Source organism: Lepisma saccharinum, chromosome 1 (assembly GCF_977018435.1).
Source record: "Lepisma saccharinum chromosome 1, izLepSacc3.1, whole genome shotgun sequence".
Taxonomy (NCBI): domain Eukaryota; kingdom Metazoa; phylum Arthropoda; class Insecta; order Zygentoma; family Lepismatidae; genus Lepisma; species Lepisma saccharinum.
This window is the reverse complement of record NC_139229.1, coordinates 125032221-125057085: the sequence shown is the minus strand read 5'-3', so window position 1 is coordinate 125057085 and position 24865 is coordinate 125032221. Positions and strand designations below refer to the sequence as shown.

At 38.6% G+C, this 24865-nt stretch overlaps 1 protein-coding gene across 1 annotated transcript; it reads left to right on the top strand.

Moving 5' to 3' along the window:
• The first annotated feature begins 224 nt into the window (after window positions 1-224).
• On the top strand, window positions 225-18989 carry LOC145988095 (cyclin-D1-binding protein 1 homolog). The gene is made up of 6 exons (XM_083122929.1): window positions 225-361; window positions 4838-4897; window positions 7056-7314; window positions 9509-9656; window positions 11687-11980; window positions 18568-18989. Exons 1-6 carry the CDS (start codon window positions 289-291, stop codon window positions 18736-18738), a joined length of 1005 nt encoding a protein of 334 aa, XP_082979055.1. The 5' UTR covers window positions 225-288; the 3' UTR covers window positions 18739-18989.
• The last annotated feature ends 5876 nt before the right edge of the window (window positions 18990-24865 follow it).

The following is a 24865-nucleotide window of genomic DNA, read 5'->3' as shown; positions in this document are numbered from 1 at the left end:
CTACCACGAAATTCGCACCCCGTACCACGATGTCTTCCATAGCTCTCTTATTCAGAAGAATTCCCCAAAGGCGCCTGTAATGGAATTTATTGCCATTTTGCGAGAATTTTCGTAGCAGCTCTGGAATGTGCAACTGACTCGTTAGTCGTTAATGTTAGCACCACAGATCGCTGTTAGCATGTTTGTGTGGGAAATTACATCACTGCTATTGGCTGCGCCCGCACGTTTACGACTGTTTCCTAGTTTCTCGGAAATGATTACAGAGGTCAGCGTGATACAGGTTTTAAGATGGCGAGCAGCGCGGTGAACTTGTTTCAAAACTTGTTGGAAAATCTACAGCTTGTGCACGAGCAATTGCAAGGTGAATATTGAATTAAGTATTTGAACTTCTTAAAGTTTCAGGTTTTCTAACATATTCAGAAGTTATTACATATGTTGCGCGCAAGTGAGAAAAAAGTCCCACATCCTGAAGCCATGAGGAATGAGTGGGACTTATTACGATTACCCAATTGACACTTATGAAATGAATGTGAATAGTTGATTACTTGAGTATGTGTGCGGTAATAGTAAAAATATTAGAAATAAACTGTTTAATTTAAGGTACTGTCATCCCAGTAAGTTTTATACAGTGTCAGGCATCGATTTCGAAAAATAACTTGTTTCGCGGTTCTACATCATAATGATAGTGTGTGCGAATATGTGGGAACATTTGATTATTCATCGCATAGCTGTGTAATCTTCCTTACACATGAAATGAGTTTATGATCACATAATTCCACGTTTGTGCGGATATTGTGGATTGTTTCGTGTGTCTGAAAAATGAGTAATAGTAATTAACCAAGGTAACATTGATATGAATTTAGTAGAACCCACCCCCTTGTTTATTTTTATTTTATTTTAACTGTGTAGTATGATGCATATTACATGGAATTATTTTCACAATAATGGCACGGGTCTTTAATGCCAATCTTGGAATACATGACATGATACAGCAGTGATGTTGATATACTGGTACTTCCTTAATAGTTAATGGAAGTACAAGGAGAAATACATGTTTTGGTAACATTATCGTATGAGGGAAACTGATTCCTTCAAATTTACAGGAGAAAGTACTTACGGAAATCATTTTCTTTAGCGTTGTGGAAGTTCCTGAATATAGATTTGATCCATTTTAATGTGAATGCGTGTTGTTTTCTGCGAAAATCTCTGTCCGACACGCTGTTTCTGCTTCCGCCATTTGCTTTCTGCATGAGAGTGCAATGTTCCGTGTGTTAAGATGATGCAACCCCGTAGCCAGTGTTTCAGCCTCGCCGTGTTTTCACTAGAACCACGTAACGTAACCCTACCATAAGAACAGTAGCAACATTGTGTTCTGACGTCACAGGAGAGAGCTTTTTCATGTTAGGCAATACAAGGTAACGCGTCCCTTAGCGAAAATATTAATTTTTCTTTGTATTTATGCTAATGGAACCTAACCTAACAGGCCCAACCTAACCACGTAGGCATTCCTCGTCTGACGTCAATATTCAAGGTTGCAAGATTGTTGTACGTAAAGGAAGAGCATTAACGAATTGCAATAGAAAGATGGTTCCGACCCGAATGGGTGTCACTTATCGCACAACACTGTAGCAACATTGTGTTCTGACGTCACAGGAGAGCTTTTTCATGTTAGGCAATACAAGGTAATGCATCTCTTAGCGAAAATATTAATTTTTCTTTGTATTTATGCTAATGGAACCTAACCTAACAGGCCTAACCTAACCACGTAGGCATTCCTAGTCTGACGTCAATATTCAAGGTTGCAAGATTGTTGTGCGTAAAGGAAGAGCATTAACAAATTGCGAAAGAAAGATGGTTCCGAATTGCTGTGTATGGACAATGAACGTGGTAAATCGCAAGGTTATTTTACAAGTTCTACACGTAAATGCGACGTATTAGCATAATTTCAAATCCGGGCACGAAAGTAGATATTTTCCGGTGAACGAGGTTGCAACACTGCATAAATCTACAGAAAACACTCAGAACGCCCCCTAAACCAGTACGCTATCACGGCCATAATGTGTTACAGATTCGAAGCAACAAGTAACAGTAAGTACTCGTAAATAGAAGAAATAGACATTATCTTAGAAATGCATTATTTCACCTTAAGAAATGTTCTGCATTCGAAAATAACACGTTAGCAATGTAAAGAAGTCCGAAATATATGATTCGTAGGTGTTTCCCTCATACGATAATAGTACCCATGTTTTTACTTTGATAAGCTTCTTTAACATTGAATAATAATACTTATAGTTTGTTCGTTTCTGCCACAAAGAATCTTCGGTATCAGTTCGTTATATCGAAGACACTTTAAAATCAGATATTTTGTGTTTCGTATGGTTCATACTTACCAATTGGGTATTGCGGAACATATTTGAAGGTGCCATTAAGGTTTTCACACGATAAGAAACATTTTTTACACTAAAATAAGTCATTTCTCGAAGTGTTACGGAATGCACGACATGGGGCAAGCCCCACAAACCATTTGGGATCGCATAACCATCCACGAATAGCCCCAAAAACCATTCCCGGATAGCCCCATGGCAGGTTAGGTTAGGTTCAGTTAGGTTAGGCAAACATAGCTAAAAAACTGCATAGTTAACCATTCACGCATAGCCCCAAAAACCATTTGGGATCATATAACCATCCACGAATAGCCCCAAAAACCATACCTGGATAGCCCCACGGACCATTCACAGAAGGTTATGTTCAGTTAGGTTAGGCAAACACATTTAAAAAACGGTGTGTTTAAGTTTTCGCTTAAATTGAAGCACCTGGAATTGATTTCCGGCTGAAATAGATTGAAAGATGAAAGAAAATACCTTGAACAACTTTGACAATGCTACAGAAACTTATTTCCGTAAGTAGTTTCTCCTGTAAATTTGAAGATAAGTGTCTCCGATATAACGATTTGTTACCGAATCTTCATGTTCACTTAACAGTGACTCACATTAATAATCGGACATGGCATATCTTTTGCAATATTCACAATATTTCAATGTTAACAATATGCATGAAGGAGCTAATTATCTATTAAAAACATTGACTCTTGAACTGACAAATCTCAAATTTTTTGTATTTTGGTGTCAAACTTGATATTCGGGTGCATCGTGAATGCCTTCTGTGCCTGTTATAGTAGCACCAGGACTTTTAAAACCTCAAAAAATATGCGAACTACAGACTTCCTCATGACTTTTAACTAGTGTCACTACTCCCATGCCATTGTTTCAAATCTGGTGGTGATCTATACATACCTCCCTACTGGTATGCTAGGATGCAAAGTACAGCCCATTTAACTTCTTGGCTATCGTAGCTGTTATTAGTTGCTGCACACACTTCTGACAGAAGTGCAAGAGAAATGGCGTACAAAACAAAAATACAACACTTGAGCAATGACACCAATTTATTTTTATTGGGGTCAAGGGTACCGGCCAGCCTTTCTGATGTATGTAATTATATTATTTTCGGTAACGGTTTCCGATTGTTTTATAATTTTTTTCAAATTCTTCTAGCAGAAAGACTGATTATCCTAGAATTTTGGAAGTCTTTGTCACACGAAATTTGAACCTTCCTTAAAGTAATGAGCACTGTTTGGATTTCGAAAAAAAGTTATTTATGTTGAAAAAAAAAATTACCTTACGCAAGCATGTGCGCTTCCCACGGACAATGTATTTTCCGTTGACAAGCGACAGTAAGTATCGTAGACTAGTGGGAATGAATGTAAAAGTAAATCGGAACCTTAGTAAAATGCATTTAGTATTTTAAAACTAAGAGAACCAAACCTGACCTGCCTAACCTAACCACGAAATCATATATTGAACAAAATCTTAAGAAATCGCTAAAACTACGCAGTATGTGTTCTTTTTATAATGTTTTATTATGCCATCCAAGGTATTCATAATTAACATTTGTGCAATTTCCCTGTAGTAGAGCCCTCTTGCATAGATAAAAGGTATCCGCTGCACCCCCTTGAGAAAGTGAAATATTTTGAAAGGTTTATAAAGATTATCTTGTTTATGAATGTTTTCCTTTGATTTTCACTCACAGAGATGTGTAATTGTGAAATAAAGTAAGTCTGTTACCTTCCCATGAAGCAGAATAACCCTGATAGCAATTTCAGACGCGTTCTTTCACTATTTTAGTGTGCATACAAACTGTTTTCACTCGTAAAAAGGACCAAAATTACTCTGAGATGGTTATTTACGTGGTCATATTTAATATCTCCTGTTATTTTGTGTTTCCCGCATGCTGGAACCAATTTTATATTACGTAAAACATCTAAATCTATCAATTAAATTAACAAAAAACCAACATAATTCTCACGAGGGGGCAGTGGGTTAACTCCCTACTTATTTTACATACTTCAGGAATGCACTAGGTGGAAGTGTCAGTTTTAGTGGGAAGTTTTCACATGACATCCAATGGGAAACCAGTCCTTGTGGCAGAAATATACCCCATAGCAGATGCTATTGCTAATTTTAGTACCATTTTAAGAACAGTTAAGGCACACTCATTGTGTACACATTTCTTCATATGACACACTGTTCAAATTATATTGTATCTTCCGAACTATTGCAGATTGAAGCAACCATTCACATGCATTGTCTGCAAGTAGCAGACGATCTTTGCAGAACACACTTGCCTTCCACATAGTGCTTTTTTTATGAGAATGAACTTCACTTGGACATATGGAACGACCAATTGCCATAAATCATTTATTGCATTAATCTTTTGAGTTTCAGAATGCTCCCTATGTCAAACACCTTAATCATTTCATAATTTCTTCATTTTTTTCCAGATGGTGAAGCAAGGAAAGCAGTATCAGACTTCACAATGCAAAACTTTTGGCTGAAATTAAGTAAGTGTTCTAGAACTGCCACTTATTCTTTGCACATATTCCATAAAGTGTGTGGCTTAATAGCTGAGCATATTAAGTTGACAACTTTCAATCTCACCACCAAAGTCCTCAGGTTCAAATCCCAGCCCGTGTATGGGTGTTCTTTGTGAGTGTCCTTTAATAATTTTTATGTAATCACTTCTCATTGCCAGGATTAGCCAAAACTGAAATAACAAAAATATGAATGTGCGCAAGGAATGCACTCTACACACACCAGGGAACTCTATTATATGTTCTTCTGGGGCCTGAGAATCATTGCCAAATGTATGGCCCTGATTGCATGTGTACAGTAATATCAGGTTCCACACGGACATCTATTTGGAGAAAATTTGAAATATATTCAACTACAATATGGAAGTTGTGATTGTATCAATTATGGAATTGTTTTGGGACGGAACTGAATAGAAGATTAAAATGAAGAATGAATTTTTGGCTTGCACACAAACTTCTGGCAAAGAAATCAAAATCATGCTGTGGAATTTAAAACTTTTTTGGTCTTCTCACAGCAATTGTAAGGTTGAAAATTTAGCTCAGACTGGATTTATGTACAGTGCCTTTTTTGGTCGAGTCGCCCACAGAACTGGGGAAAATAAGATCACGTCTGCTGGCAAACAGGATGCAATACCCATGTAACTGGAGCCGCTAGCTATGTAATGAAAGAAGCTCGTGCAATTGCATTGAGAGTTACAATTAAAATGAGCACGCACCTTGTTACATGAGGTGTTTTAAATGATGTTCTCCAGCATCCACACATTTACGGCATTTTTAAAGGAAATTTTCACTAACACGTATCAGTTTCTCTTCCAAAATTGCTTCAATTTCCCTCCTGATATTTGCTTTCAATTCTTCTAATGTATGGTTTCAGGTTTGAAAGCTTGGTAGCTTGCCACACAGATATCATGAAACTGTCTGTGCAAGGTGTCAGGCGGACTTTTGATCTTACTTCTACGTTTCTTCTCATGAAGCACATGACATTTTATCCTTTGCTTCTTATCAAGAACAGACCCTGAGTACCTAAGTTTGTTCACAAGTATCCGAACACTGTCTCTGTGTGAAGCAGGAACATCTGAGAATTCTGTTGCAAAACTTATTTTAAGAATTCGTAATGACATGAGAGAGTAAAATGCGTTGTTTCAAATTGTACAAAATGTACGGATAGCATGGCATTATTAGACTGCAGAAAAGCACCAGTAGTAATGCAAATTAAAACAAAACACTCGTTAACACCTTAGCACTTCACAAACGCGTACAAACTGGACACCAGCTATCTGAATAATGAAGCACTGATGTGTCCTGTGCCAAGTCAGGATACAGCTGTGGGTCTAAATACCGGCAGATGCGATCTTACTTCCCGCTGAGCTAGCCACCGTTCAGTGGGCAACTCAACCAAGAAAGGCACTATACTTGCTTTTTGGAAGTTCAGTAACAATAAAAAGACACATATATGGGTTCTTGTGGCTGAGTAAACTTTGGTATGTTAAGATATTGGCTTAGCTACACTGGATTCTAGAGATTGATTTTGTTTATTTCACTTCGCATTTCTCCCATTTTTGACTAATTGCTAAGGTGAGGGTGATACTGATGTATTGTTATTGGCCAATGCCAAAGGTATTGGTTTGTATTCAATCACAGATGTTGTCTGATGCTTTTCTGGCATCTGGGTATCGTACAGGGTTTGCAAATATGCCATACAACATTTTCATGGAATCTTATTACCTGGAAGTTACGCAAGGTTTGAAAATTAATTTATTTTGGATAAATTAATTACATATTGTGTTAAAAATTGCATTTTGTGATAAATCACAGCCGTTTTGCTATTTCAATGTAATTATTTGCATATTTTAAAGCAAAACTAGTAAATTGGTGTAGTGTGAACAATACTTATTTGCTAAAATCACAAACAGTGGGGAGTTTTGGGTGCATTAAAAAGAGAGAGATAAGAAGCCAGGAGAAGTAAAAGCAGAAAAATATTATCAGACAATATGTTCTAATGTTGGTTCATTGCTACGAGAAAAATGGACAACCAAAATGTTTTTTTTTTTCCTTCACTCTAGTAGCCACTCGTGATTAATACAGATTTTGAACTGTGTGTCTATTTGATGGGTTTGTTTGTTTTCAGGTGAAGTAACCAAACTCGTCTCTCATGAAACCACCAAATTGTGCCTAGCTTACTCTCATGACCCAGTTCCTGGTGTGTCAGAGACGCAGGCCCACATTAATTCACTGGAGTCTGCTTGCCTTGCTCTGGTGTCAGCTTACTATGGTTTGCCTAAGGAAAGAGGGTTGGTGCTTCGAAAGGAGGTTCAGAAGAAGGTCATGATGATTATAGATGCTTTAGTAACTTTAATAAAGTCTATAAAGGAGAAAGGAAAAGATGGGTAAGTGGTCTTACACCAACGACAACATGTCAATTGTTGAAATTTCTGTAATTTTTTTCTGTTTTGTTCAATTAACTGCTGGGTTCTATGAAATTGGGGTTGTGCTGCATGTAGCATAAATGACAGATGAGGGCTGGTTGGCACAATATGTTGGGGAGGTTGTTATTGTGGAGGAACTTCTGTAACTGTAATACAGTTAGTTCCTTGAATGTAGGATGTATTAACCTTTAGCTGCCGGACCTCTGGCGCACCTGTATTCTCGGTCACGCCAAACCATTTTCAATTGTGTGCTTTTCAAACTTGCTGGGAAGTACAAAAAAAGTTGTAACTCAGAACTAATTATTGTGGACATATGAAATTGTTTTGTTTTCTTTGTGGGCTTTTAGCGGAGGTAAAATTTATACACTATTCCTCCCAATAATTAGTGTTAAACGAAGATGAAAAAGAGGAAAGTTGAATCTTTTAAAAAAAGTTTGCAAACGGCATGCCCCTGTAACCCCCTCTATGGACCGAGGTGAATGAGAACAATGGAGTATATAGCGGTGGTACATTCCTACAACCTTGCAAAGTTTGATTGAAATCAGACTGATACTTCTTGAGTAAAAAATATGACCATTATGTAAAGTGGCGTGTGTTGCCAGCTTCGGGACAAAGTCTGGAATTTGCCCTATGGACGGTGGATGGACCAAATTTAGAGGGAAGCATGACAAAAGACCACTCTGTGAGTATATGTAATGCACGTGCCGCAACTTTAAAAAAGAACTGACATTTCGGGGTTGGGAAACTTTGCGTAATTACAGAAAATTTTGAACTTTTGGTTTTCGCCTCCGCTTTCACTCCTGGACCCTTAATTTTCGGATGTTACTTAAAATATTTATTTTTACACATTCGTACATTGAGAATTTAAATTGTTGAAAAAGATGCAGTAGTTCAGCAGTTGTAGCCCTTTATCTTCAATTTATCCCATAGCAACAAAAGGGAAACAAAGTGCATTTTCAAATGGCAGTTGTTAATAATAGTAACAATGGATGTACTGTTTTGTAATTGCAGCTTATAATACCTTTATACGTAAACTAATGAACAAAAAAGAACTGAAATACAGTGTATAGTTTTCAAGAAATGACGTGGTCGGGACAAATTTCGAGAATCGGGCCTTTGCCCCCGCGTCTCCCCTGAATCCTTAATTGTCGGACGTTGCTTAAAATGTTGCTTTTTACTCATTCTTGCTTCTAGGATTTATTTATTTAAAAAAGATGCAGTAGTTTACAAGTTATATCCACGTTTTGAAATCTATCCCATAATAATGTTGCGGTAAAGATGGGAAACAAAAGACTTTTTCAAACTTGGCTTGTTAATTGTAGCAACAGTAGATGTATTGTTTTGTAATTCGAGTATATCTTACCTTCGTATGTATACTAAAGATTAAAAAGACAGAACTGAAATATTGTGTGTATTTTTTGAGAAATTGCAAGTTAATTTCTGCCGCATGTTGCTGGTCGAAATATAGACCATCCAGCGTTAAATGGTTTACATGTGGCAGTCAAAATTTCGACTGCCAGGCATCTAAAGGTTAAGGGCCATGAAATACTTCTTGTTATGTAATCAAATTTTATCTTTACATTCAATGAGTATTGAATTATTAACATTTATTTTTATTTATTAATGTATAATATTCTTGTGTTTATAACAGTGCAGTGTACTATGAGAGTACAAAGTAAATTAGACAAGCAATAATTTTAATGCAACAATAATTAATCTACAGTGTCAACCAACATTGCATAGTTTTACCAACCATCTCCACTTGGACCACATTAAGGGAGATTTCACACTGAAAGAACAAGCAACATATGTTGCATATTACGTGAGAGTTGCACCAATTGAACGTAGTTTTCTGCAGTATGTAATGTTGCTATGGAGTGAAAGATTGTTGTTGGTACCCATGTGTCAGTTCAGTGTGAAACTTACATGTTGCTTGTCTCTCGTGTGTCGCTTTGATCTGAACTGCCACAGCAAAGTAGACCCTTTTTTTTATAACCCTCACCTCATCGGTTCAGGGGACTAATGTATCATTCACTAGCAGCATGTCTTATTCCTACTGTTGGTGTGTGCGTGTGCATTGATTGGCCTGGTAACAAGAGTACTGTGAGTGTGTAATAGAAGAGCATGTAACATTTTCACAAGTGTTTATTCGCAGGTGCAAGGAATGGCTGAAACTGACTGGTTGGGTGTGGGAAGCTTGTGAAGCTGTAGAAATGCTGCCTAGAGACAACTTGCAAGCAACCTGTGAAGTTCTGCAGAAAGAGGAAATGGTTATTGTAGATGCTCTCCAGGAAATGGAAGAGGTAAGCTGTGTCTAACTGCATTTAATCTGTATTTTTGAGGGTGATATTCAGTCTTCAACAAGGTAACCCAAGCCATTAGTATTGTGGGTGGTGCCACCAATTGGCATATTTGTGGAACTTTGCATGCCCTTGTACTAGATTGTTCAATATAATATATAGTTATGCACAGGGTGGTGACCACCAATTAGCATGTTTGTGAGTCATTTGTCGATTAGTAGGGTCATCGTGCCCTTTGCACCAACATATATCACAGAATCTAGCATATGCACATGGAAAGCTCCACAAGTGATGTTCAAACATGGCACTTTTTTGCTCAGTGTTAATAGGCCCATCTAGTTCAGTGTTTCTCAACTGCTGTATCACAGCCTGATACTGGGCCCTGGCATGAGTAATACTGGGCCGGTAAAAGGTTCTTATGAAGATGTTCATTTTAGTTTGCGCAGCAATTTTCATTAACATATTTTGTAGTGGAAATATTCAGATTGTTTTTTTTTTTTTTGTTTTTTTGTTTTTGTTTTTGTTTTGCGTTACCCCACACACCCTATATGCCTTCATGGCGTTGTGCTAAGCACAGGGGAACACTTTACCTTTTTTTTGTTCAAAATGCAGAATACCAAGAAAATCAATACTTAACATATTAATTTAATGATATTGACCTGAGAAAACTATAAGATTTTATCAGATCCAGTGGTTTACAACTAATTTAAACCTAATGTTGTATTTGTCAACAAGCTTAGACATAAGAATGTAGAAAGATATTTACAAGTAAAATTTGTTGGGATCGGGGCATAGACCTTTTAAAAAAAGATTTTACCACGAAGATTGAGAATCACTGGTCTAGTTTCTTGTACATGCTAATATTTATAAATTGAAATCATGTGTGTGTACAATTTTTTTCTTCTTGTCTTGTATTAGACAGGAAACCTGTGTTTTGAGTCATTGGAGTGATGTACGAGGTTTATTTTTTAATTAGGGGCCTTTTGCACTCACGTTGGCAACACTGCGTGCTTGGTATTTTGCGCATATGCGTTAGTTACCGACATGCCTTGCATGTAAACAGATGCCATTTGCACGTAGTGAAACACTTGGTGTGGTTGTGGTGGACAATGGAAGTGGTGCAGGTGATTGAAAATCCCGGCGAGTGTGAGATACGATCAGTGATCAGGTTTTTGATCGCGAAATATGTGAAAGCGGCAGACATTTATCGCCAGTTATGTGAGGTGCGTGGTGAAAATGTCATTGTTGAAGGCAAGGTGCATAAGTGGGTACATCTGTTTAAGGCTGATCGCACGAATGTTCATGACGAACCACGATCAGGATGCCCCTCAATCATAACGGACTCACTGGTGCATGATGTTGGGAGTGCAATACGAGCCAACCGCCGTTTGACAGTGTCAACGCTCTCCGATTTGTTTCCACAGGCTTCACGTTCTGTACTGTACACGATTTTAGTGAAGAATTTGAAGTTGAGAAAGCTGTGTGCTTGCTGGGTGCTCAAAATGCTCACAGAGGAACACAAGAGTAAGCGAATGGCAAGTGCATTGTCTTTTTTGACTTGTTACCAAAGTGAAGGTGACGAACTGTTGAGCCATATCATAACTGGGGACCACACACTGTAGTGCCACACAGTCACTCATTTGTCTGGGAGCGGACCACCCTCTGTACAGTCCGGATCTCACCCCTAGCGATTTATCACTTATTCCTCCACTTGAAGACTTTCCTAAATCGGAAGCGATTCAACAGCGCCGATGAAACCAAGCAGAGACCGTGACGGATTGGCTGTCTGACCTGGCGGCAGATTTCTTTCAAGGGTCTACAAAAGCTCATCTACCGCTATGGCAAGTGTCTCAACAACTATGGGAACTACGTTGAGAAGTAGCCGACAGCCACAGAGGTAATTAAATTTCTTCCTTTGCATGTTTTTGTTTTATTTCAAAACTGCCCCTAATTAAAAAATAAATCTCGTACTATGGTGCAAGGTAATTGTATGCATTGCGAAAGCAGAAACAATATGAGAGTTTTTATTTCAGGAAGTGAAGAGTGACAGATTAACACAAGAAAGCCAGCTGGAGGTAGATAACACTGAAACCTGGAGCAACATAGATAGGGAACTGCTACCTCCTTGTTTGGGTTTGGTGAAAGCTACAAGGGCCTGCATAAAGAAGATCAGGATAGCAGTCCACAAGAAGGGGAAATGTGAGACTGAGGAACAGATTTCCCAGTTGGACGACCTGGTTGGTGCAGTGGTTGAATTGAGTCCTGCAGTGGATGACTTTGTGACATCCATTTACCCTCCAATGAGGAGAGAGTTGGTGAGGAAAGAGGTAAGGACAAAATTGGAAAAAATATAACAATCGGAAAATTAGCTATTTGCTAGATGTACGAGGGTCACTATTTATATTTTGAGCCTTCGCAACACTGATTGAAGTTAGGCGCGATTTGACGTTTGCACGGAATCGTCTGGCATTATTGACCATAACGTACTTCAAATGTTTTGTGAGTAGCTTCATTTGTGTTGTTTATGTTGCCTTGGAGATTGCGCGACAACAATAAAATGGAATTAACTCGTGAACATTTTCGTGCGATGATTTTTTACGATTTTCGACGTGGATTATCAAGACAAGAGTGCATCGATCAACTTACTTCCACATTTGGCGATGAAGCCCCATCCTTTGCCACTGTGAAACGCTGGTATAACGAATTTAATCGTGGCTGCCATTCGCTCACCGACGAGATTCGCGAAGGTCGTCCAAAATCAGTTGTTGATCAAGAAAACATTGATGCTGTGCAAAACCTAATACTGCAAGATCGTCATGTGACATACTGTGAGATTGAGGCAACCATAGGCATTAGTTCCACCAGCATATATAAAATATTACATGATCATTTAGCTGTGAGAAAGGTCTGTTCTCGTTGGATCCCACACAATTTGACAAAAACTCAAAAAGACGCTTGCGTCAATTGGTTCAAACAAATGCTCAATAAAAACAATCGTGGTGCTTCAAAAGACGTATATAAGATTGTAACAGGTGACGAATCATGGATATATGCATATGAGCCGGAACGTAAACAGCAGTCGACTGTATGGATGTTTCAAGATTAACCCAATCCAATAAACGTTGTTCGCGCTCGAAGCACATCGAAACAAATGGTCGCCTGTTTTTTCGGGAAAACTGGTCATGTGGCAACTGTGCCTTTAGAGGAACGTAGAACGGTTAACTCTGAATGGTACACAACAATTTGTTTGCCAGAGGTCTTCGGTGAAATACGGAAAACAAACAAACGCCGTGGTATCATTCTTCATCAAGACAATGCCAGCTGTCACACATCTCGTCTAACAACCGACTTTATGAACAGTCAAAAAATCGAATTGATGGGTCATCCACCGTACAGTCCTGATTTGGCACCCAATGACTTCTTCTTGTTCCCGAATGTCAAGGATAAATTGCGTGGACAACGATTTTTGTCGGCCGAAGACGCCGTTGATGCGTTCAAAAACCATATTATGGAGGTGTCTCAAGAAGATTGGAAAAACTGCTTTGACAAATGGTTCGAACGAATGCAAAAGTGTATTGACCATAAAGGAGAATACTTCGAAAAACAATAAAGCAGTTTTCAATGCCAAATTCCTGTTTTTTCATTGTTAGGCTCAAAATATAAATAGTGACCCTCGTATTATCTGTGAGGGGTTAAGTAGGATCACCAGAGGGAACAAAGCTTGGTTGGAGAGCTCTTGATGCAAGACACTGGATGAGCTATCCTCGATTTTTTGGTCAAGTATGTGCAGGTTTTTGGATACGTGATGATGTCAAGTGGAAGTTTTGTTGCAAAATTCTATTTGTAGTAATACAGGGTGATTCATAATTCCCTCCTAGGTTTCTGGACTATAAAAATAATACCAAGATGAACATGATAGAAAGACTCATACCATTAGACATGGAAACTTACCAACTTGTGTAGACCTTTACAGTTATGCCCTATCTTGCAGATATGGCAGATGCCAATTCTATAATGTAGTTTGTGCCACATATTTTGTAACATCTGTTGGTCAATGGCAGTGACTGCTCTTGCACTCCCTGGTGCATCATGTGATATAGGTGACCTATACAAGAGATCCTTGATGAACTATCACAGGAAGAAAACACACAGGGTTAGGTCAAGTGAGCTTTGTGGCCAGAAAAGAAGAGTGCCCAGTCTGGTTATTTAGTAACATACATCAACCGCTCATGAATTGTCTGTAGGTGCCTCTTCGCAGAGGCGCTCGCAGATTTTTTTCTAGGGGGGGGGGGGGTCAAAACTTAGTTGTGTCCCCATGGTGTTAAGTTATGAATCATCAACAATTTTCATTTTCCATTGTTCTTAAGAAATCACGACGAGGGTTTGGTGTGACGCACTTTGAAGCCAGAATTCTTTGTTTGAGGTGCAACACACTGTCCTATGCAGGAGTAAGTAGAAAGTTTATATGTGTTACTTTATGTATTTCACCATGATCGTATTTCTTTCAAGAACTGCAAAATATTGTTGGATCAAGCACAGAAAACAATCTTTGTGCCAAATGCAATGTAGCATACTCTACATAAAAACTTTATTTAGTAATCTGAACTACAAATACTGTTAATTACAGAAAATATTAACAAAATTCTTCTATAGCACTGTCAACGTCTCTATGAAAACAAGATATACCGGAACCTTCTTTTCTTCATGCCAAATGTTTTCACTTTCTCTGCAGAAAATCAGCAAAACGTTAAGTTTGAAGCATTCAAAAAAAATCACTTGGAAAACAAAAATTGTAACCTTCTTTTTTTCAATCCAAATATGTCTACCACTTTATTACAGAAATCAACAAAAGCTGTCTTGATTGCTGATGATGTCTCTGTGAACACTAAGCATACAGCGAGCATCCAGAGGTTCCTCCGACATCGTTGACCTCAACCAAGTTTTAACTCTCCTTAAGGTGCTGAATGAAGGCTCAATGGTGCAAGTTGCCGCAGGCAGTGCTAAAGCAATTTTCAGTGCCTTTGCTATCGAGGGGTAAAGATGTTTCAAGCACTTCAATGAAACTTAAGCTTATTTCTTCTTGTGATCTGTTTTCCACATATGAAACCACATTGTAGCGTCAGCTTTCAAGTTGGCCAAATGGTCATTGTGCAAAAGGTTACGTCTATATACATGTCATATATTTTCCACATGAGCCAAATAATCAGTTTCCTTGAGTTCTCTCATGTTTTTTGGATGCAGTTGAAGTAGGGAGAAACAGTTTTCATTCTCTTTTAAAAACCTGGATTCCATAGAATTTCTTAAGGAGTCTAAATATGGTACATAAAATGAACATCTGAAATAATATTCAGTAGAGCTGCTGGGCACGTTAGGCATATATACGAGTACTTGCCTTGGCACAATTCGTGGCTTCGTTATTTCTATGTCTAGCTCACTAGCTGTTTTCAGAGCTTCTTCCATTATTCTTTGGAAGTGTTCATCTGCATGTTCATGATGGTCCTTAAACATGTCTGTTAAAATTTGACATGCTTATGTACTGCCATCAAGTCTTGATCAACACCCTGAAGTATATTAGTTACAGGCTGGAGTACTGCTGAATATGTTGCTATAATATGCAAACGCACAATAAAATTTGAAGCAGTGCTTGCATGGTATAACTGAAAAGCATGTTGTTTGGTGGTGGTGCTGGTGTTACCCTCAGTTGACAGAGAATATAGTGCTTCAACAATTCCTTGAAATTTTCTTTGAATTCGCAGAGCTATATACTTGGCTGACCAACGTGCTTCACATAGTAGAGGGATATTGGGAACATGCATTCTTCGATAAATACTTTCTCAGAGAAAGGTGATAATTTCGTTGATTGTTCCCACTGTGTTTCAGATTTCGCTGATGTTATGCAAATCATGCAGTACTAAATTCAACTTATGTGGTGAGCAATGAAAAAAATAATGTCAATGGATACTGATCACAGATCAACTTTTGAACTGCCGAGATTTTTCCTGCCATTGCAGCACACCCATCGTAACCTTGACCAACTAACAGCGGCAGATTTAGCCCGAATTGTCTTACAGATAGCAACACAGTCTCCGCAATAGTTCTGGCATCTTGATACTCCAGTGATACAAACCCCAAAAATTATTCTTGAATACAAAAATGACCAATATCATTTTTGCCAACAAATCTCACTCCTAGAGACAATTGTTCAGTGCCTGATACATCTGCTGTTTCATCAGCAAGAATTGAGAAGCCATCAGAACTGTTCACTTGAGCAACAATACCTTCTCTAATAATATCCCCACAAATGCTAATGATCTTGTTTTGTGTTCTATGAGAAATGTATTTTGCATTGTCACTTGCAGTCTTTAGGTGGTCTCTTAAAATATTGTCACCTGTAGCTACACGAAAGTCCAATAAAGCATTGAATACCCCCTAGATTTTCCCCTAATTGGTAGATCGTGAGTTCCACAAAAACTAAGCTCCTAACAATATGCAATAATTTTGACCTGTTTGCTTGAATAAGATTGTGGTGTGCCTTGTCTATCTGTTGTGCAACATCCAAATGCTGTCTGTCCATTACTGCCAGAAAGTTACTCGATTTCAGCACTGCTTCACAATGTCACTGAGATTTCAAATGATGTTTTACTTTATTAGGAAAATCATATTTTGTGCAGGCGTGAATGATAAAACTCCCTTGGAGACCTCGCTGAATTGATGGTTTAAACAAAATACATTAACGACATAATGGTCCTTTCATTGTTGAAGAGTAAGCTAAACAAGGAAAATCGCTCAACCACTGGCATATGAAAGTGCGTTTCCCTTGAGTAGCGTCAATTTTAAAATCATAAGATGGATCCGGTTCCCAAGGTTCCTTTAGCAATTTACACTTCAGTTTGTCAGGAATTGTCGCATTTACAAAATTACCAATAACAAATTGATTGGAGTTAGTTACAGTGCATTCACACAAAACTCCCGATTCTTCTGCTTCCGGTGACTGAACAAATGATGCAGCACAAGTGGAAGGAACACTAAGTTCTTGATCTTGATCATCATACTCACCTGCTGGTTCTGTGGATGAGGATAATGTCAGTCTCCCCTCTCCCTCTATGGTTGGATCAAGTTTAGTTTTCATGAAAAATCTTCTTATGTCCATTGTTAAAACAACAGCTACAAAACACAAAACAGGCTAAATGACACGTCTTTGAAACGAAAGATAGAATGATTAGCTTTAATCTAGCTGTCTTGTCTTCCCGGCTTACATGAAACCTATTTCCGCTGCAGAGAAATAGTTGACGTTCATGATGCTGCCCTGCTACTTGTGTTCTGATTACGCAACCTATTGGCCGCACAGCAATAGCTTTGTTTTGGCTACGTTACGTCGGCTGAACCCCAAGTTCTGTAAACAGGAGAGAATTAACAATGACAACTCCCCTTCCAGAGAGATCGGCTTCTCCTTGCCGCGAGGTATCATGCATAATACGAGCCATGCCCGTGCATACACAAAACAAATCATGGAATAATCTTCGCCACCCAAATGGCAATATAAATGTTCGGATTTAGTCGTGCACACTGCCGAGCCCAAATTGCCTCATCAGAGAAATGGAAAGTCTGCAATTGGTAAAAGAGTAGCAGACAAAAGACAGTTGAAATGTGTGTGCATTATGAATAGACATTTTAAAGAAAATAACACCCTTTCTTAAAGAATTGAGATTTAACAATCAACATTTTCTTAAGCAATATTAAACAAACTTGGACAAGACAGGAATTTGAATTTCGCACAATTTAATCATGGTGTTTGGTGTATATTGTCATTTTCCAGGGTGGTCATCCGACCCCTCCTGTGGGCGCCCTTGCCTCTTCGGATATATTGCATGAAAACCTCATTGTGCCACTGCTGCTCCTAGCAAAAACGTGCAATTAAACCAAGCTGAGCTCTTGTTTTATCAATTCCGAAAACCCTGGAGGGAATTATGAATTTGTGTATAAGGGAATAGTGGATATGTAGCATATGCAGTGGGAGATTGGCAGTTGCATGGGGCAGCACTGCCGGAGAGAACTTGTATATAAAGAATACACTTTCCTGGTTGACCTCTTCAACTCAAGACACAGTGCAGCCTAGTTCATATTATAACCTCTCAACTGACAGTTTTGTTCCATTCCACATTGGCCTTGTCTTTGACAGTACGTGCACATATTTTACAAGTGTTTCCAATTCCTTATCAACACACTGGAGATATGGTTTTGCTTCTTGATATGGGATTGTGTGTGAAACAAATGTGGTCTCCAGAGAATGTAAAAACTTTGAAAGTGGCAATCCAATTGATTATTTCCATAGGGGATTCTTGAAGGAGGAACTGTGCAGTGCAGTTACTGAAGATCCATGTTGATGAGTAGTACAGAATGTGGATGTCTTTAATCTCTTTGTAACAAATTGGTGGTCACTCTGACCCTGCCATATAGTAAAAATTATTTCCATATGTCTTTTTAAAAGTTATTGCAATTTTTACACTTTTCTGATCTACGTTAGGGATGGAGCAGACTAATCGGTACTCTGAGCCATACATACACATCCATGGCAGAGTGGTTAGTACAGTGTGCTATGATGCCCGAGGTCCTGGGTTCAAATCCCAGCCTGGGCATCAGTGTTCTATGTAAGCATCCTTCAATTTCATCATATCATCGCTCATCCTCATCTTTGTGATTAGCCAAAAGTGGCAGAAAAGTGAAGTAAAATAAGTCAGATCTAATCGAACCTATTGTTTTATCAGTAAAAAATTGATGAATCAAATCTATCCATAAATAACCTGTAACTTAGTATAAAATCTTTCCATTTTTGGTATTTTAATGAATACAAACATATAATTGATATGCCCTGGTTTTATAAAGTACTATTTGTTTATATTTTCAATTTGTGCAGGCTAAAGTGGTGGTTGAGAAGATGCAGTCAATTCTAAAGCTCTTAGAAAATGGCCATTATGTAACAGAGGAAGACCATAGCTGGATTCACTTCCTGCTGAATGCTGTGGACCACAACAACAACAGACTTCAACCGTTGCTCAGCCCAGAAGGAAGCTCACATGGAGATTGATTCATGTTTGAACGTCTATCTATGTGCGATGAGACTGAAATCTATCATTTGTTTCGTTCGAAGTATTAACATTATTGTGTTAGTATTTTTCCCATTATGTGTTGTGTATGAAACTGTGTTGAAAGAAACTGCTATTTTTGTCAGAAGGAGAAACAGAGAATGTACATTTTGTATTCTATTGTAAAAATAAGACATTATGTATGTAGAACTTTTTTTTTACATTCCTTAATAAACCTGTGTTATATAACTAACATAGTTGAACTGTGCTTTTTTTGTGCTTTTCATAAATTTGTATATTCTTTTAACTAGGGCTGTCTGACCCAATATGGATGTATTGGTTTCGGCCAGTGGTGTATTCTCCCATATTATCTGGTTTACAGCGGATAGAACCAACTATCCATTCCATAGTTTTTTCTTTTGTAATTGACAGTTATATTGTGAAAGTTAATTGGTTGATTTTGATTTGCTATAACAATTTTCTTAGCTTGGCAAATACATCGCATAAGATCATGATAGGAATATAATCATACTAAAACTCGTCATTCCAGGACATAACAAAGTTTGATTGGGAGAGAGAGAGTTCGATTCCAGGAGAGGTTTGGCAAGCCTTCCCCTAATTCTAACTAAAGTGAGAATCATAGAACTTAAGACCTGTAAACGAAAGCTCGTGTACCCTAACAGTGTTGCAAACCTATGGAAAAAGTAATCCACATAGCCTACAAGGTGTAAAAACATTCCATTTGTCAACAGATGCAGAATAAGCAGTGTATCACTGATGACCTGTTGAAAGTTATTGAATATATGTAAAAAGAAAAATTAAAAATGTACATCTTGCCTGGTGGCCGACTTTCAGACTCATCACCGAAGTTCCCTGGCTCGAATCCCGGCATGGGTGTTATTTGCGAGTGTCCCTTCATCAATTTCATCTGACGATCACTCATTCTCATCGTCGGGATTAGCGAAAAGTGGAAGAAAAGCAAGGCTAAATTTAAAAAATCAAATACAAAATTTACATCTTATCCCCCAGGAGTAAGACGGTTCCGTACCAAAGGATTAATTTTCTCTCATATTTTACTAAAAAAAAAACTTGCTAGAAGAATGTGACACATTGAGATAAATTACGTTTTGAAACCGGGGTTTCTTCATTAAATTTATTTGATGTTTGAAAGTGTTATGATTTATTATTATAGATAATGAAAGTAAGCTAATACATATGATTTGATTGACTAAATTAATAATTATTAGTTACATAAAAATAATGGAAATAACTCATTTGGTTTGATTGATTTGCTTTATTTTACTTCCCCTCTTGTGCCACTTATGGCTAATTTGCGAAGATGGGGATGAATGATGATGATATGATGAAATTGATGAATGGACATTCACAAACATCTATGCCCAGGACACGATTTGAACCCGGGACCCCTGGCATAGCGTTATGTGCTAACCACTCAGTCACGGGGGCGGCTAACTAATTTGGAATTCAAATATCACCTATCCCTCATCGTCTCGTAACTAATGACAAATGTGCATGTCACAACGTGGTCGATCTACACCTCAATGTCTCACATTCCAGTATCCTCCAGAGTGTACTTAACATCTCTAGAGTTACTTCATGCAAAAATACACTCGTATGTCCATTTCATCTCATTCAAAAATGCCGGATTATGCAGCAAAGACACCAAGGGAAACTAAAACGGCAACTTAGAGAAGCATAAAAGTGGGGAAAGAAGACTGTAGAATACAAATATTTTGAGGGTCACATTTTATTGTAGGCTACATATAAAATAAAATGCATATTTGGAGGTGAATTTTTAAATATTGTCACATTTTTCTTCTCTCTTGTTGAGAGGTGTGCATTTTAAATCAACCTCCCTCACCCTATGGCCTACCCTCCTTCACCCTCAAAAGTATTCCGGAGTGTGAGGATGTCACCATCCGGATGGTGAACACCTGGATTATAGATAGACTCTGCGTCCCACCCCCACCCCCGGAGGATCGTCACTGACAATGTGAAACCACACTATCATGTGCCGACATTTGACATACCACTTCCGTTTCTGTACTTGACTTAGTGAGAGGTATTGAAGTTGGCAACAGCCTAATAACGGATTTCTTCCGCATCATGTAGTCCGTTCTATGAAAGTACGCTAATAGAAGAAAAACGTGTAAATTACATTGGATTATACATTTTAAAATATATTTTCATTAATGGTTTCTGTTTATAACAATAATACGTGATTATTGTATAAATTACAATCGATCACGTGAACAGCAAGAAAAAAGCGCCAGTTTCGAACATGGCGACTTCCATGCGTGCAGGAAGGTCTCCCGTGTTTTCAGAGTAATCTTTCGGAAATACAGCCGTTTGAAAATTGGCAAGAAGCAGGTTGTTCTTAACGTTTATGTGACGTTGTGTCGGTGCTATCCTGAGCAAGCAGTGAAGTTGGTGTCCAAATGTAATTGTGTGTCTGCGTCTTTGTGTTTTCGGTGTGGTGAAAGAAAGGAAAATGACCAATCAAGTTGTGAGTCCCGCGAAAAAAAACACGTTGTTGCTCGTATAAACAAGTACACGGATTTTGAGATAAGCGCAATACAGCGCGAGGTGCTTTCGTATTCTTTCAATCATTGATGACGATCTCCCCAATTTTAGCAGTCGACGTTAAATCGCCTCTCGTGCCACGGTGAGTTTCCTTTTCGGAAGCAAATTTGATAGACCGTACTCTGACAGGATGATGTCTAGCGCCGAAAGTGCCTCAAGTTTAAAAAGGAACTGCTGAATCAAGGTAAGAAAATACATTTCTTGCACGAGACGTGCGTAAATAATGTGCTTTATTATCGTCTTCTTGTTTTCTAGTGCACGAGAAACCGAGAGAAAGATAAACAATCTCTTTTTATTCCCCGGCTTATCTTTGTTTAGCTTCTGCTAAAACTGGCGGTAAATTTGTTGTACAAAGGAGAAAACAATACTCTACATGTCAACAATGTTGAGCAATATAATTTGGTGGAAGAGGAAGCAATAAAACCAAAAGGCTTGAATTTACTGAAACTAATCTCTCACTCTCTTGTATAACTTTGGCGCTGTCATACTAAGAGAGAAGGGGGATCTGTTAACCCAGTGTCAGATAAATGGGACTTTTGGTGTAGAAAAATACAGTGACGTGCAGTGAGGAGTAGCTAGTCTAGCAGAGATAGATCAATCAATCTCACGTCTCTAATTATTTTCAAATCACAATATTTATTGTCTTGTTGAAGCCGCAGTTCATATACAATACTTTTTTTCACGCGCTTCTCCTACCTCTGTGACATCAGCCGGCAGGACTGGCCTAGCTCGCTCTTCCTCCGCCGCAGCACTTTCAGGTAGAAACGGGTTTTCGAAGGGAAAATTAAGATTTCTACCTCTACCTCCCTTGCCCCCTCGCTCCCCGCTGCAATGGTTGAAAGCCCGTGGTTTCAGGTCCCCCAGTCTATCTCCTATAGGACAGATAGGGGATTGGTTTCCCTTCGATTCCTTTGTAAATCCTCTAAAGAACTCGGGGGGGGGGAAATGTCTGCAGTACTTAATAAGTTCTCTGTATTTATGCACGTTGTATAATATGAATGTATAATGTGGGATGTAAAAATATAGTTTTATTGTTTATGAAATGGGAACGTATTATGTGCAGACAAAAATACTTGGAAATGTTATGCTTTATTTTATTTTTTCAAATATGGAAGATATAATGATTAAATAACAAATATTTGCTCACTCGCTCTCTCTCTCTCTCGTCTAAGTAGTGTTTTATTTAAATAAATAAAAAAACTGGTAAGCTAAACGGTCATAAATACGAATGTATTTATTTGGGTTAAAGAACGCGCGTTCTTATTGTTGTTGGTTTGGTTTATTTTACTTCGATTTTTTGCCACATTTGGTTATCGCGAAGATGAAGATGATTGATGATGTGATGAAATTGATGAAGGAACTTCACAAAGAACACCCATGCCCAGGCCAGGATTCGAATCCGTGAAGAACGCGCATTCCTGTTCGATGTGCTGTACTCTGCAGTCGTGCAGTGAAAAATGAAATAATTTGGAATGAATTATGTATCCCAGAGCTCAAAGAGCCAAATAAATAGTATTGATTGATTGATTTGGTGTTTTAATTCCGCTTTATGCACAGTAAGGCTAATCCGGACTGGACCTACAGTTTAAAGTACGGATCCGAACTGCTATATGCCTCCACTGGGTATCGAACCCGTGACATCTTCATTACAAGGCGACGACGCTACCACTGCGCCATCGGGGAGGCCCTGAATATTATTGAAGAAAGTACACAAAGTGTCTATTATTACCAGTTCATCCGCCTTTTACTATGTTGAATGTTTGCCACCTTCCATCACTTTTTCTAGCTGTATAGATTAAATTGCCATAATAAGTAGCTAATGAGCTTTTGGAAGTGATGAGGGACATTCATAAATAGAGAGCTCTTGACTCCTGATTTCGTAGTGCCTTGCAAATGCACTGGAAGGAAATAATTTGTATTTTTGTTATTTAGCGTTGCTCTTTCATCACCTAATCTTTGCTATGACGATGAACGTTGATTAAATTAAACGGGTGAAGAGTGGTTACAAGAAGCACTGATGCACAGGCCAGGCTTCGAGCCTGGATCTTTCAGTAACGAGATCTTGCGATTGTGAAATTAGGGAAATCAAGAAATAAACATTATTTAAAAAAACACGAATCATATGCAAAGATTGTGTTTAAAAAATCCATTTGAAAAATACAACAGCGGAAAAGTGCAGTTTGCTTTTCCGATACAACCGTATCCGATTAGTTAGAGCTTTCCTCCCGTTTCTTTAGTTTGGCCAACCTCCCTGGCGAAGTGGTTATCACAGCGCACTACGACACCAGGGGTCCTGGTTTCAAACCCCGACCTGGGTATGCGTGTTCTTTGTGAGTATCCCTTCATCAATGTCATCATACCATCGCCCATCCTCTACCCCGAGATTAACCAAATGTGGCAAAAAGGCTACGCCAAACAACAAAAATCAAATCGTTGATTGATTTCTTGATATGCTTTATTCTATTTCACTTGTCTGCCACTTTTGGGTAATCGCGAAGATGATACGATAAAATTGATGAAGGGACACACACAAAGAACACCAATGCTCGGGCCGGGATTCGAACCCGTAGTCAAATCAAATCGTCTTTGTTATCATCTGTAATAGGTTCGGTTCCTAATGGGGACCCCAAAGTGTGTGAGAGCTACTTAAGAATACGTATTGGATCCGGTTTCAGAAAAATGCGCGATGGGATTCGATGCGTTGTCTACGCGATACCCCCCTCTCTCCTCGCACTTTTTTCTTTATTTTTTTAAAAAAAAGGCCCTTGGTTGGCATTAGGTCTCAAAGGACCCTTGTTTTCCTAGCTGCATAGACACCGAAGCGGTAGCAACCACTCCCCTCCCCTTCTCCTCGTTTCCTGCCAAGAAACAAGTGTCCCTCGGAGATATCACTGGACAAGAGAGGCGAGAGATGCCGCAGTTTACAAGTATCATAAAAAAAAGGTTGCCAACTATTAGACTTTTTGCAAAACTACAGAATTTATGGAATCACCCTCCGGATAGTGTATAAACTTGCATAATACAATTCTGCGCAATGCATCTAGCAATCCGGTAAAATAAACGTATGTTATTCGAAAATTTTGTTGCACCAATACTTGAATTGGATTTTAAAAATATTCATATTTCTCTCGTGTTTCAGTGGGATAGAAGAACTGAAATCAGACAAATATTGGCAACGATGTCTCGTGACCCTTGGTGAAAATAGGGTAAGGGGGTTAGTTAAAATAGTTACTTCCGTTCCGAGCTGTGAGTGTAGACGTGAGTGCTATTGCGATTCGCGAAGGTTTTCATAGTGCGTTTTTAAGCAAAGAAAAGTTCGTTGCGTGGTTGTGCGTGTGTAGTGTGTGTGCCTGCGTGTGCGTTTGTGTGTAACAAATCAAATGTCCGAAGAAAATCAAGATCTTGTGGCCAACATTCTTCAGATACCTTTGCTTGCAGGACATTTGAAGAAAAGGCGGCACTGATCAAGAAAGGTCGACCAACTCCACCTCTTCAAATATCGCAACAGAAGAAGAATTACACGCG

Coding starts and splice junctions, on each gene's coding strand:
- LOC145988095 (XM_083122929.1), top strand. CDS start 289: ATGGCGAGCAGCGCGGTGAACTTGTTTCAAAACTTGTTGGAAAATCTA. Junction 4,898..7,055: donor AAACTTTTGGCTGAAATTAA/GTAAGTGTTCTA, acceptor GTTTGTTTTCAG/GTGAAGTAACCAAACTCGTC. Junction 11,981..18,567: donor GAGAGTTGGTGAGGAAAGAG/GTAAGGACAAAA, acceptor CAATTTGTGCAG/GCTAAAGTGGTGGTTGAGAA.